This window comes from Neophocaena asiaeorientalis, unplaced genomic scaffold (genome assembly GCF_003031525.2).
Source record: "Neophocaena asiaeorientalis asiaeorientalis breed wild unplaced genomic scaffold, Neophocaena_asiaeorientalis_V1.1 scaffold90, whole genome shotgun sequence".
Taxonomy (NCBI): Eukaryota; Metazoa; Chordata; class Mammalia; order Artiodactyla; family Phocoenidae; genus Neophocaena; species Neophocaena asiaeorientalis.
Window position 1 is genome coordinate 1,064,117 of NW_020172445.1, and position 15,126 is coordinate 1,079,242.

At 48.4% G+C, this 15,126-nt stretch overlaps 1 protein-coding gene across 2 annotated transcripts in view; it reads left to right on the top strand.

Annotated features, from left to right (window-relative positions):
• The first annotated feature begins 139 nt into the window (after positions 1–139).
• RANBP10 (RAN binding protein 10) overlaps positions 140–15,126 on the top strand; it is a 65,926-nt gene continuing 50,939 nt past the window's right edge. Inside the window, exons 1-2 of one of the 2 annotated variants that reach the window (XM_024733030.1) lie at positions 140–399; positions 1,183–1,294. In XM_024733030.1, the coding sequence (XP_024588798.1) occupies positions 165–399; positions 1,183–1,294 (347 nt within the window). In that variant the 5' untranslated portion in view covers positions 140–164. Of the gene's footprint in view, positions 400–1,182; positions 1,295–15,126 lie in introns of those variants that run through there. The other variant, XM_024733021.1, reaches the window with a different exon arrangement.

The window sequence follows — 15,126 nt, forward strand, 5'->3', positions numbered from 1 at the left end:
TGGAGTCCAAAATGTGGCGAGGCATAGTGGTGTCGAAGGAGAGGTGCCAGACTGGGACTCGGTTTCCCTGCGGCCCAGGTTGGCTCGCTGGCCATTGGCTGAAAGAGGCGGATCTGGTCCCGCTTTTCCCCGCCCCCAGTGACACAATAGCAGCTCCCTCCAAGATGGCGGCGGCGACGGCGGACCTGGGAGCTGGGAACCTGCAGGTTGGAGACTCCTCCGGCGGGGGCACTGGATGCGGGCTGCCGTCCCCAGGGGAGCAGGAACTGAGCCGGCGCCTGCAGCGCCTGTATCCCGCGGTCAACCAGCACGAGACGCCGCTGCCGCGTTCCTGGAGCCCCAAGGACAAGTACAACTACATCGGCCTCTCCCAGGGCAACCTTCGCGTCCACTACAAAGGTATTGGCCTGTTTGGTCGCAGGGGGAGAAGGCCAGAGTGTCTGCGGGGTGGGTGTGCTGCCCAGCCCGTGCTCCATCACGTCCCTTACCCAGCTCGAGTGCTCCGGCTTGGGCCTTAGTTCCTGCGGGGTGTCTAGGGTGGTGGGGCTGACCAGGCCAAGGATTGACTGCCTAGTCTGCTCTGCCCTGAGACATCTGATGTCAGGAGAACCGCAGCAGGTGTCCAAACCCAGTGCTGGGCTGGACATTCTTCTCAGGGCCTTCCTGCTTGTTTTGGGGTACCTCCGACTCGAGCTAGGCCCTTCACCACTGCTTAGTTTCATAAGTGTCTGAAGAAAGGGGTGGTCACATCCCCTCCATTAGCCAGAGGCCCATGAGCTTGCTCACCTGCCAGACATCCCAAACAAGGCCTAGGGTTCTGCGCTAAAGTTGTGGGGGCGTCTTCCAGGGCTGCCTCTTCCTCCCCTAGTCTTCCAAGTGGGCTGCCTGTATCTTGGAGAGTCTGCCAGCAGCACTAGGGAATCTCTCACATATGCACCCACATTGCATGTACCCTCCTGTGGTTTGAATAGCAGTGGCTCAGGCAGAGCTGCTATTCTCAGGAGGAGGTGAGCCAAAGGTGGGAGGTTTATGTGTTTGCTCAGTTGTTTTCTAATTATTCCTTGGACTATGCAAGGGCTTCCTCTGGCCGTGGAGGGGTGAAGTTGCCATGGAGCAGAGAAGAATGAGGCTTCCATTTGCATTTCCTTCTGCTGAAATTTCTTCCTTGCCCTCTTCTATTAGGTCATGGCAAAAATCACAAAGATGCAGCCTCAGTGCGTGCCACCCATCCCATACCTGCTGCCTGTGGCATTTATTACTTTGAGGTGAAGATTGTCAGCAAAGGAAGAGATGGGTAAGCCCCTCCTGACCACATTCTTTCCCCCAACACTGAACTGTTCCCTGTGGTCAGAGTTTGAGGTCTCCTGGTTGACACCTGTGACTAGTGTGAGCTGCTGAGCTGTATTGGTCTGGGCTGCAAAGGGTTGAATAGCGGATACCTCTGTTACCTGGCTGTGGGCATGGCCTGGTCTAAGCAGCAGCTTTTGATGACAAATAGGTACATTTTATAGAGGAGGGGCTTCTCTTTAGTGATAGTGTAATGAGATACATCAACAGGTCAGGGAAACAAATAACAAGTTTACATTAACAAATCAGCATCCAGAATGGAGTTCCCCCACTGTTGTGTGGTGTTTGTGACTTCCCTCCTTTCACACTCTTGCTGTATTCAAGGTTCCTTTTTATGGCATTTAGTCATGGTAGAGGCCCTTGTAGACTTCAAAGGGATAGTAGAGTCTTTGCAGCATTCATCAAAGCTGTGGCAGCCACTGGTCTGTCATTTTAGGGTAAACAGCATGCACATGGTCAGAATCAAATGAGCTTGCTACTCATAAACTTGTTTTTCAATCCAGGGACTTGAACACCAGTTGGATCAGCTTTAGGAAGGTCCTCATTAAAGTCAGCATTAGGGAGGCTCCCTATTTTAGGGTGATCCAAGCAGATACAGGAAATCAGAGGGGAGATTTTTCATTTTTCTTCCTTTTATTCTCCTAGTCTCCCTTTTTTTCTGGCTGTTGTCACAAAGCAGGTGTTTAAGTTATGAAATAACATAATTTTAGCTGCTTTGGAAAGGTTTTCCTCATCAGACCTTAGGTCTGGTGTGGGTAGTTTGTGAACCCCACCAACGACCTTCCTTCCAACCCTGATGTGTGTTCTTGAGCATTCAGAATACTTCCTCTCTCCTAGGGACTGTTCCCCTTGTGGTACATGCAAAATGCCTGGCCAGGGGGTTCTGCTGGGGGCAATACTGCTGGAATTGGAGCTTTGCCTGCTTCTTCAGTGAAGTTGTAACATCTTTGCCGGGCAGGGCTCTGTGGTTGTGGGTAGGTCATGGGGCTTTGATCTCCTTGTCTGTACTCTGGGGAGCTAGGCCAGCATCTAAGCTACCTGTAATCCCAGAGTTCTATGATTTCTGAAGTTCTGATTGTGGCAAGCTATTGCATCTTTTACTTTTATGCCCATATAGAGCATTTACAGGTAGGAAGTTTATATTATTGGAGGGCTTTAAATCTTCTACTTTCCCTTTCCACCATCTGATAAAAGCACATGTATTTAATGTGCTTGAACTAGTGTGAATGAGAACAGCCTCTTAAAACAAAACAAACACTGCAAAAATAGTTACAGTATAGACTGAAATGTTGGTGCTGCAGTCTCATATTGCCAAAGAAATGGAGGGGCATTTCCTAAACTTGTAGGGAGGAAAATGGATTATTTTCTCCAGAGTCCTTAATCGTAGATAACAGCGAGCTAATAAAAGACAAGAACAGTTTTTGAGAAGGTCTCTACATTTCAGTTTAAATGTGGAGACCTGGGTTCCTTCACCTGGCTTTTAACATTTCAGTTATAAGTGGATCTTGCTGGAAAAGGCCCTGTATCTTGTTAGATTGCCTTACTATAGGTATTGCCTGCAAATCCAAAGAAAGTTGAGCATCTTTTCCCAACTTTCCCAGCATTTTTACATGAGGTAAATATAGCTGTTAAGCTGACCTGGAAATCTCAGTTTCTTAGAAAGGTCCCAGGTCATGTATGCTTGTGGTGGCCTGCTTCAGTTGGCCACTGTCAGAGGAAAGGTGTGTGAATGTCACCTATGGCCTCTTTATGGAATCCCTGAAAGCCTTCCCATGTGGCTAAGATATAGCCAGATGGGCCAGGTGTGGTTTTCAGGAGGCCAAGGGCAGTTCCAGGGCAGACAGTGATCAGCTTGTTTCCTGTTTCCCGTCAGTGTTGAAGATGTTTGCTCCATGACCCAGGTGTTAACCGGTTATGTAGCTTTCCTGTATTATTTAGTTCCATCCTCATGGCATCTCTGGAAAGTGGCTGGAGCAGATGATGGTGTACCTGTTTTGTGGGTGAGCCCTGAGCCCCTGGGATGTTTGGTGACCTGCCCTGGCTGTGGGGCTTAGGGTGCAGTGGAGTAGCCTAACTTGTCAGATGCCCTCACCTGATCCCAGACACGTGTGTCCACGCTGCTGCTGCCTTTGCCTGTTGCATTCCTTCCCTGGGTAGAGTGAGGGAATGTCCAGTTGGATTCTTAGGGGATCACAGTGTTCTTAGGGGACAGAGCTGAAAGGTGCTTAGTGCTGAGTGGGCCCAGACTGACTTACGTGCTCTGCACTGGGCTTGACTGACTTAGCATCCCATTGAATCTGTAAACTTGTTTTTCTGTAGATTTGAGTACAGGCCTCCTTTGTAAAAGGTGTTTATGAACCCAGTTGTCAGTGTCATTGTTTTCCAGAAAGGCCTTTGTTCTGACGATGTCTTTTGTAGCAGAACACACTAAGCTTGTCTAATTAGAAAGGTCTCATTTCAAGGGTTATACTGATTCATACCTTCTGTGTGCCAGGTGCATGCTAGGTACAGGGAGAACAACAATAAAGCCTGCACAGGCCAGCCTTATCCTCAGAGAGCCTCTGGCCTATTCTGTAGAGAGTCCACTGAAAGGCTCTCTACAAGAGGAGGCAGAGCCTGGGTATGGTTTTGAGGGATGAGTAGGAGTTTCTCAGCAGGTGAGGCCTGTTGGACCTAAAATGAGCCTGGTTGGTAACTGGCTTGACATCTCTGTGCTGGGCTTTCTGGGCACTCCTCAAATATAAGGGAGAGCTGGAGAAGGAGGGGTTATGTTTGAGCTAAGAGCCAGGCTTAGACTGATGGGCTTCAGCTGCATTTGCCGAGTCACCAGAGCTGGGAACTCCAGGAGCAGATCTGGTGGGGTGAGGAGACATCAGAGCCCGGCCACTGGTGCCAGGAGATAAGGGCATCTGGGTTGATCTTGTTAGGAAGCCAAGGAGGCCCTGAAACTGAGGGTCCCTGGGGAAATGACATGCTCAGGCAGAGTTCATGGACCTTTGGGTGTCTCCAGCTCTTAGTGATGACACATGGAGGGTGTGGCTGACTAGGTTGACAGATGCTCCAGTGTGACCCTCAAAATAGACTGTAACATCATCCCAGCAGCGGCGGCGGTGGTGGCCTCCTGACATGTGATGAGTGGCTCTACCCAAGAACAGCAAGCCTGGGCTAGAGCACTGGATGGAGCTGCAGGGGTGCGATGCGGGCGCTCTCCTCTCCTCTGCATCTGGTGCTCAGGCCCAAGCCCTGTGGCCCTTTGGCCACAGCCAGCCTGCCTTTCCTTTCACTTGCAGCCAGCTTCCTTTGGCCAGGCAGTAATGTGCTCATCCATTAATTCTCCACATGACAACGAGGCACCCGTTGTTTCGTCCCAGGCCCAGACCTGGGCCCCAGGAGCACAGGCCTGAGGCCTATCTAGAGAGGAGGCAGATAGGCCTGTGCACATGACCTCACAGGCTGGTGTAGGAAAAGCCCTGTCCATGGTGTGTGCTGTACCCAAGGGTGGCCCAGAGGTTGGACTTCCTCCTGTACCTGAGAGTCTGGGGAGAGCTTCATATAAGAGGTGATGATGCTGAATCTGGAAGGGTAGGTTGGAGGGTTCCAGAGGGACAAAGTGAGAAGCGACGCTCTAGATGAAAGGAACAGTGCATCAAAGACGTGGAAGACAGAGCATGAGTTAGGCAGGGGCCAGGTCAGAAATACCTTATGTGCTTTGTCCAGAGAGCTTGGGCTTATCCTGAGGGCAGTAGCGATATACGAGGACTTTGGATCTCCCTGCACTTTTGTTATTTATTTATTTACTTGGCTGCTTGGGGTCTCAGTTGGGGCATGCGGGATCTTTAGTTGTGGCGTGTGAGATCCAGTTCCCTGACCAGGGATCGATCCCAGGCCCCCTGCTTTGGGAGCACGGAGTCTCAACCACTGGACCACCAGGGAAGTCCCCTGCCTGCACTTTTGAGAGTGGATAGGGGAGAAGAAACTCTGCTGGTTTGGTTCAGCCAGGCCCCTCTGGCTGAGATTCCTGTCCGGTGCAGGCCAGTGGCTTTATTTTTAAGAATTATTTATTTATTCATTCATTCATTGGCTGCATTGGGTCTTCGTTGCTGCGTGTGGACTTTCTCTAGTTGCGGTGAGCAGGGGCTACTCTTTGTTGTCTCTTGTTGCAGAGCACGGGCTCTAGGCGCGTGGGCTTCAGTAGTTGTGGCTCCCGGGCTCTAGAGCGCAGGCTCAGTAGTTGTGGCACATGGGCTTCGTTGCTCCGCGGCATGTGGGAGCTTCCCGGACCAGGGCTCGAACCCGTGTCCCCTGCATTGGCAGGCAGATTCTTAGCCACTGTGCCACCAGGGAAGCCCTGGGCCAGTGACTTTAGGTCCTTGACTCTGGGCATGGCTTTCCTATAGCAGTTGTCTCTTCTCTCTCTTGGTTGGCCTTTCTCCTGTATGGTGGGATGCATAGGTAGGATGTTGAAGACTGGTAGCCAGAGTGGCTTCTTGGAGGTGAAAGGCCTCTGTGTGTGGCTGGTATTCTCTGGTACTCTGGTTTTGTTAAGTCCCATTTGAAAGACAACATTGTCCATGATTTTTCATGGAGACTCAGAGATCCACTCACCCAGTTAAGATCTCACCTGCCATGTTTCTGGTTTGCAGAGCTACTTGAGCGCAGGCCCTCCAGTCTAGAGACAGCTTGTGGCTGGCCTCTCACCCTGGGAACCCCACTCCAGTCTCTGTGCCTTGTACAGTGCTGTTGAGAAATTTGGTGCTCATCTGTGGACCTGGAGAAGGCCTGTCCTGCCAGCTCTGAGAAGTAGGTGCTGTCTTTGCCCAAGGCAGGTACAAACAGTGATCATGCCCTGTTCTCACCGACATCCCCCCAGTGCTCATGGCCTCAGGGGCAGATGCTGAGCTTTGGGCAGCATCTATCCCTAGTAACACATTGCACTGTTTCTGGAGATGTGGTGTATTGGGGCTCTGGAGCAGCTTGGAGTGTTGTATTGCTTACCTGTATTGGGGGTTAAAGCCCAGGTCTAGTTGGGTGGGTGTACTGAGGTGCAGCTCTGGCCTAGAGTGAGAGGACTGGAGTCCACATGGCATCCTCTTTTCTGGTAAGACCTGTTCCTGCCCTGAGCACATCTGGGCTTCCCTGAGACCTCCCTGCCCACTGTATGTCACCACCCAGGCTTCAACTTCGAGGTGAGAGTGAGGAGTATGGCTTCTTTCTTCATAAATGGGGACTTTCTTGGTCAAGGATCAGCCTCTAGAGAAATTCCTAAAATTCACTTCACGCCTACCCCTCCCCCACCCCACCCCCATTATTTTTTGTTCTCGGGAATGTTTGGTCTTTTCTTTTCTTTTTGGGGGCCACACCGTGCAGCTTGCGGGATCTTAGTTCCCTGACCAGAGATCAAACCCGGGCCCCCTGCGGTGGAAGTGCAGAGTCCTAACCACCGGACCACCAGGGAATTCCCTGGTCTTTTCCCTAGATGAGTCACCAGGTAAGGGAGATTCCCTGTTAGAGGGGAAGCAGGGAGCTCATCAGAGTGGAGCACAGGAGGCTGGTCTCAGCAGCTCTGCATGGCAGGCACTGTGTGCCATCCTATTCTGGGACCATTGGGAGGGAATCAAGGGCCCAGAGTGGGTGGTCAGAGGTTAGAAGGAAGAGACCGATCACTAGGAGAGAGGTGGATAACACCGTGTCAAAATGCAAGGATGTTCCTCTGCCTCCCTAGAAATTTTGTTTAAAATCCACATAAAATGTCTTTCTAGCTCTAGGATCCTTGGTGTTCTGTTGTAATTGAATTGTGAGGTTGTGACTCTTGCTAGAAATGAGACAAGGGGAGTTGGTGCTGGAACAGAGCCCAGCCCCCTGCCATGAAGGGGCCAATGAAAGATGCTCTGGACTGTGTAGGGAAGCGGGGGAGGGGTAAGTCTTAGCATTCCTTGTACACTCTCTTCCTCTCCTACCTCTTGGACCTTAGAGATGGCCTGGGATTCAGGGAAGTTTAGGTTATGGATGACAGGTGTCAAGGCACAAATAACCCCATTGTCCACTCAGCTTGCATGGCAAATGTTACGGATTGATAGCGGCATTCGTTCTTGTCCAGACAGAGCCCCAGATGTTTTCTCACTGCACAATGCACCAGGCAGCTGCTATCTTTTGGTCAGAGTTGCATCATGAGACAAAACCTACTTACTGGTCCTCAGGGCAGAGACAATTTAAGATGAGAAGAGGTGGAGAGAGGAGAAGGGCAGTTGTGTCCAGATGGTCCAAGGGCTCAGCTTGTCTCTTCTAGAGGACATTGCCGAGGCAGAGCTGAACCGAGAGGAAAGAAGTAGAGGGGATGGTTTGCTGAGCAGAACTGGTTATAACCTGGTCTACAAAACCATGTGTCTGAAATTGGCATGGGCTATTTTATAGAATGCTCTCTTTTAATATCAACTGTTGTGTGAGGAGTTTATTGGTAGTTACATTTGCCTTGCCTTTTTTTTTTTTTAATAAATTTATTTTTTTATTTTTAGCTGTGTTGGGTCTTCGTTTCTGTGCGAGGGCTTTCTCTAGTTGCTGTGAGCGGGGGCCACTCTTCATTGTGGTGCGCGGGCCTCTCACTATCGTGGCCTCTCTTGTTGCAGAGCACAGGCTCCGGATGCGCAGGCTCAGCAGCCATGGCTCACGGGCCCAGCCGCTCCGTGGCATGTGGGATCTTCCTGGACCAGGGCTCGAACCCGTGTCCCCTGCAGTGGCAGGCAGATTCTCAACCACTGTGCCACCAGGGAAGCCCAGGCTTGCCTTTTTTTTTTAACCAAAATGTATTTTTATTTTACCTATAATTTTTTTAAACTGTAAAGGAATACATTCGCTCTTGTAACACCTGACATGGTGTACATTTTAAAAATATCAATAGATAGCAGAAGGGACAGAGAGATGCAGGTTTAAACAAATCCAGGTTATTGCCATTATATATGTTATATCATTTGAGACTAGTGCAGAAAACAGAAACGATTCCAGATATTTTAAGCAGGAAGGGGTTTATTACATGGAATTTGATGCTTTCAAAATTGTTAGGACTTAGTTTCCATGTAATGGTAGGTTACTTGAATAAGACCCCGTGCTGAAAATAATGAAAGATGCTAAGTTACAAACCAGCAAACTCAAGGCCAGTTTCTGGATGAACACCTGTAACTAGAGAACACCTGTAACTAATTAAGGGTAATTTCTGAGTACCTAAGAGCATTTGCTGTGTCCACACTGAGCTCTGCTCCAGCTTTATAATTACACAGGGCCAGAGAGGTTAGGGTCCAAAGCTTACGGGATGTGGGGTCTGGTGGGAACCCTCTCACATTCAGGTGGGGTGCCAGTTGGTTATACCCTCTAGTTAAGGGCAGTGTCTTTGGTTTTGGAATGTGGTAAGCTCTGGAAATTTTCAAGGCTTGGTACCTGAGTTTCCCAGGAGATTCTTTAGGGAAGGAGCCAGAATGCTGGGTTGTGAATAAGCTGCCTAGGGCCACCCATGGGGGCTGTTCCTCCCCTTCCTGTCTTGTGGACTCTCTGGGTGTTTTGATGGTGCTGGTGGTAGTGTATGCATGAGTGTCTCCAGACCCACATTCAGAACCACCTTCCTCTCTGCAAGCATATCCTGTCTCATGGTCCCTTTGCCTTCAGGCTTGCTCTTTCTTGGATGGTACCGGGTTGGGCCCGTTCATCTAATACCCTTCCTCTCAGTGGGGGGGCCTGCACAGAATTGGGCTCAGTGCGTGACTGGGTGGCTTCCTGGTAGAGGGGCAGGGTTGGGGTGCGGCTGCTAGAGGAGCAGCTTGTACACAGTAGCTGGTGTCATGAAGGACTGTGGCTTTAAGCAGGTCCGTCAGACCAGGAAGTAAAATCCCCAGCATCAAATATTAGCCCTCGTTTCAGACCTAAATGTCAGTTGGTGTTTCTCCTGAAATGTCTCCCAGGGACCGTTTTGTAACCACGACCTCAGAGATCCCCTCTGTTGTGGAGGCTGTTGATTTCTTATCTGGGGCAGGTTCTGACAGAGACAAGATTGCCAGTCTTGCGAGCTGCGGCTTACGTGTTAGATGTTAAGAGGAAACTGTCCGATGAGATTCCAGTAGATCCTTGGGGGGTCTGAGGCAGGGGACGGGGCAGTGGTGACTGGCCCTTTGACCTGAGAGGCTTGACGGCAGAGCTTACCTTCCTGCAGCCCCCGAGAGCCATCTCAGCCCTGAGGCTGAGGCGCTTGTCTCTTCTCTCCTCTTTGTCACTTCCTACCAGAGCTCTGTGGGCCTGGAGACGTTCAATTGATGGAACTTAAATTAAAAATGTTCAGGCAATTCCCTGGTGGTCCAGTGGTTACGACTTGGCACTTTCACTGCCAGGGCCCTAGTTGGATCCCTGGTTGGGGAACTAAGATCCCGCAAGCCTTGTGGCACAGCCAAAAAAAAAAAGTTCAGGTCCCATAATCATTGGCAACATTTGTTAAAAGTGTCTATGGGCTTGCCAGTCCATAAAATCCACCTTCCCTCTAAGGAGAAATGGATGAAAAGTAAAAAGAGTTAGTTCTGTGTTCTTCACTCCTGTCATCTGCTGTGTGCTTATGGTGAGGGACTTCTTTCTTCTGGCCCTGACATGAGGCCAGGATACTCTGATGCTTTCCACTGAGCTCTGCCAAGCCCTACTTGTCTTGTCCGGAAAAGCCAGATGAGGCTAATGCTGGCCTGCAGGGCCATAGGGGTGTTTTTGGTGACACTGTGTGTGTGTGTGTGTGTGTGTGTGTGTATGTATGTATGTATGGTAAAATAAATATAAAACGTACCATTTTAACCATTTTTATGGACACAGTGCCACCATTTTTAAAAAATAAATTTATTTAGTTTTGGCTGCGTTGGGTCTCTGTTGCTGTGTGCAGGCTTTCTCTAGTTGTGGTGAGCGGGGGCTACTCTTCGTTGCAGTGCGCGGGCTTATAATTGCGGTGGCTTCTCTTGCTGCGGAGCACGGGCTCTAGGCGCGAGGGCTTCAGTAGTTGTGGCACGTGGGCTTAGTTGCTCTGTGGCATGTGGGATCTTCCTGGACCAGGGATTGAACCCGTGTCCCCTGCACTGGCAGGCAGATTCTTAACCACTGCGCCACCAGGGAAGTGACCATCTTTTCAGTTCTTTTGAGTGTACACTTAAGAATTGCTTGATTAGCCTTCCATGGCGGTCCAGTGGTTGGGGCTCTGTGCTTCCACTGCAGGGGGCCTGGGTTAGATCCCTGGTCAGGGAACTAGGATCCTACAAGCCCCGTGGTATGGCCAAAATAAAAAATAAAAAAAAGAATTGCTTGATTGTTCCATGTTTAACTTTTTGAGGAATCACCAAACAATTTTCCAAAGCAGCTATACAATTTTATATCCCCACCAGCAATGTGTGATGTTTCTAATTTCTCTACATCCTCACCAACAACTTATTTCCTTCTTTCTTCCTCCCTCCCTTCCTCATCCTAGGTGTGAATTAGTATCTCATTTTGGTTTTGGTTTGCAGTTCCTAATGACTAGTAACGTTGAGCATCTTTTCATGTATTTATTGGCCATTTGTATATCTTCTTTGGCGATACAAATGTCTATTCAAGTCCTTTGGCTATTTTATAATTGTTTGTCTTTTTGTTGTTGAGTTGTAGGAATTCTATATATATTTTGAATAGTAGATCCTTATAGGATATGTGAATTGGAAATATGTTCTCCCATTCTCTAGTTTGTCTTTTCACTTTTTTTTTTTTTTTGCCTCGCTGGGCAGCTTGTGGATTCTCAGTTCCCTGACCAGGGATCAAACCCGTGCCCCCTGCGGTGGGAGTGTGGAGTCCTAACCACTGTACCACCAGGGAATTCCCTCTTTTCACTTTCTTGATAATGACCTTTGATGCATAAAATTTTAATTTTGATGAAGTCCAGTTCATCTATTTTTTTCTTTTGGTGCTCATGCTTTTGGTATCATATCTAAGAATCCATGGCCTAAACCAAGGTCATGAATCTTTTCCCCTATGTTATCTTCTAAGAGTTTTATGGTTTTAGCTCTTGTATTATGATCATTGATCCGTTTTGAGTTAATTTTTATATAAGGTATGAAGTAGAAATCCAGTTGTCCCAGCACCAATTGTTGAAGAGACTATTCTTTCCCCATTGAATGGACTTAGCATCCTTGTTGAAAGTAATTCAGCTGTATAAATTTATTTCTGGACTTTTACTTCTATTCTACTAGTCTATATGTCTACCTATGCCAGTACCACACTGTTTTGATTACTGTAGTTTTGTAGTAAGTTTTGAAATTGGGAAGTATGAATCCTTTAACTTTGTTCTTTCTTCAAGATTGTTTTAGCTACTTGGGATCCCTTGCAAGTCCATATGGATTTTGAGGACTGACTTTTCCATTTCTACAAAAAAGACTGTTGGAATTTTGGTAGGGATTGTGTTGAATCTGTAAATCAATTTAGAGTATATTAACAATACTCTCCATCTTAACAATATTAAGCTTTCCAGTCCATGAACATGGGATGTCTTTCCATTTGTTTTTGTATTCTTTAATTTCTTTTAGCAATGTTTTATAATTTTTTGTATACAAACCTTTTATCTCCTTGGTTAAATTTATTCCTAAGGGTTTTTCTTGTTTGTTTCTTTGTTTGTTTTGATGCTATTGTAAATGGAATTGTTTTCTTAATTTTCTCCTTCGATTGTTCAGTGTTAGTATATTGAAACTGCTTCTTGTGTGTTGATTTTGCATCCTGCGACTTTGCTATTTATTAGCTAGTTTATTAGGTCTAGTAAGCTTTCTGTGTATTGTTTGGGACTTTCTATATATAGGATTTTCTAGATGTAGGATCATGTCATCTGCAAATAGAGATAGTTTTACTTATTCCTTTCCAATTTTTATGCTTTTTATTTCTTTTTCTTGTCTAATCGGTCTGAGTAGAACTTCCAGTACAGTGTTGAATAGCAGTGGTGAAAGGTGGACATCCTTGTATTGTTCCTCATCTTAGGGTAAAAGCTTTCAGTCTTTCACCATTGGGTATGTTGGCTGTGAGTTTTTCGTAAATGCCCTTTATCATGTTGAGGAAGTTCCCTTTTGTTCCTAGTTTTCTGAGTGTTTTTATCATGAAGGGATGCTGGATTTTTCAAATGCTTTTTCTGTCAATTGAGATGATCGTGTGGTTTTCTTTTTCCTTCTTTCTGTTAATGCGGTTTATTATATTGATTGATTTTATTTTTTTCCTTTGGCTGCATTGAGTCTTCATTGCTGCGTGTAGGCTTTCTCTAGTTGCGGTGAGCGGGGGCTACTCTTCGTTGCGGTACGTGGGCTTCTCATTACAGTGGCTTCTCTTGTCGTGTAGAACGGGCTCTAGGCACGCAGGCTTCAGTAGTTGCAGCACGTAGGCTCAGTAGTTGTGGCACGCGGGCCCTAGAGCACACTGGCTTCAGTAGTTGTGACGCATGGGCTCAGTAGTTGCGATGCGTGAGCTCTAGGGCATGCGGGCTTCAATAGTTGTGGCTTGCGGCCCCTAGAGCACAGGCTCAGTAGTTGTGGCGCATGGGCTTAAGTTGCTCCACAGCACGTGGGATCTTCTTGGACCAGGGCTTGAACCCCCGTCCCCTGCATTGGCAGGCGGATTCTTTTTTTTTTTTTGCAGTACGTGGGCCTCTCACCAATGTGGCCTCTCCTGCTGTGGAGCACAGGCTCCGGACGCGCAGGCTCAGCGGCCATGGCTCACAGGCCCAGCCGCTCCACGGCATGTGGGATCTTCCCGGACCGGGGCATGAATCTGTGTCCCCTGCATCACCACCAGGGAAGCCCCAGGCGGATTCTTAACCACTGCGCCACCAGGGAAGTGCCTTGATTGATTTTCTTGTGTTAAATTGCCCTTGATTTCCTGGCATAAATCTCACTTGGTCGTGATATTAATCCTTTTAATGATGTTGAATTTGGTTTGCTATAGTTTTGTTGAGGATTTGTGCATCTCTCTTCAGAAGGTATATTGATCTATAATTTCCTTTTCTTTTGATGTCCTCTTGATGGCTTTTTGATTGCTGTTCCAGGGTCTGCCCCATCTTGGTCTTGGAACTGGGTACAACACATTTGCAACAGTACCCAGACTTTATTCTGCCAAGAACCGAAGTCTCTAGGCCAGAGCTGGGAAGGTGCTTAGGAGCCCGTTTAGTCCAGCCTCTCTTCTTCTGATAGGGAACCTGAGATGTGGGGTGAAATCAAAGACCCACAGTCCTGAGTTAGGCTGCAGTGTCTGAGACCAGGCTTCAGAGTCTGGGATGTTGTCTCTGGAGCCCTGCCGCAAAGTGTCCCTGTCACTTTAAAACTCTTCAGGGGCTTCTCTTCAGGAGGCAGGAAGGGAATGTCAGACTTGTTGCCAAAGAGGTTCCTTGCGTGGAGCGCTCCAAGCTATCTCTGAGGACCAGGTGGGGGATTACAGCAAAGGGGTGGTCTCCTCCCTCCAGGCCTTGCTGTATATCTTCGAAGGGTGTGAGAGTCCAGAGGCCTGCTTTCTAAGGTCCTGTCCTCTGTCTACCCCCAGGCCTGCCTGGGTCATGGAAGACTCTTCAGTCAATTAGAGCTGTGCTGAGGCTGTGTCACTTCAGCGGGGTCTCCTGAGGGTCTCCTCTGGGTTATGCTTGGGATGTACCAGGAGCTCCACCTCCTCTACTGAGCATGGATTTTGACCATTTCTTGCTGTTTCTGAAGGTGTGCTCTTCTGATGCAGATTCAGCCCTCCTGTCAAGGCTCAGGGAAGTGAGTATACTGAGGAGCTGACCATGAAGACCAGGTCTCTCATTGCGTCTCTCTGGCATTGAAATGTTGCCCTGGGACAATCCAGGGAGAGTCTGATGGGTGAGAGCCAGCAACCTCCTCAGTATGCAGCCATCAGCTGGCTCTTGAAAATGATTTTTCTATGATTATCAAAGTAATTTATGTTAATTGTAGAAAATCTGGAAAATTAAAGAGAAAAAGGAAGAATCTGAACTGACTGGAACATGCTCGCAACTCTCTGCGTGACTGCAGTGGTTTCAGCGGACTGTTGCTTTTGTGGGAGAGTCAGCAGAGGCGGATGGAGGGCAGCACGGACCCTAGAAACGACCAGTCCATTCTCAAGGCTGGTCATTTTCCAGGGCCCTGGTTTGGACCTGCTGCCTCAGGGTGGACCTGGCTGTGTGGTCAGCCGAGGGCCACTGCTGCTGCTGCTGCTCTTCTCTCCTGCTCTCTGGGAGATCCTGACCCAGCCCTCTTCTCTCTGGAGCCTGACAGAGAGGCGGAGTCACTCTTCTAGCCCATGTTGTGGTTTTTGCGGTGAAGAGTAGAGACTGAGAAGGTAGAGGCCGACTCATGGCCTCTCTGCCATGAGAGCTCGTCTGTTGTCCCTCTACACTTACTGGCTGTTTCACTTCTCTGACAAACGCTATTTTCTATTTTGCTACCATATTAGAAGAAAGGAGTAAATCAGATGGGTTTACCTTTCTTTCAGTCATTTTATGGGGTAACTAACTGTTCCCCCAAGCTTCTCAGATATATCCTGCTACTTGAAAAGAAAGCCCTAGTGGAGATGTGAAGTGTGGGGAACTAAGCTCTGTCTGTGCCTGTCACCAGCTTGGGGAGTGAGAGCCCTTGTTGCATCCCTCCCAGGAGACCATGGCAGCCTGTGTCTGTCAGTGTTCCTAGCATTGCCTGACCCATTACCAAGAAGGAAGCAAATGCTCACCTTCTTTCTCCTTGGCAGTCCCATGTAAACAGGCATTTGTTTTTAGATGTCCTA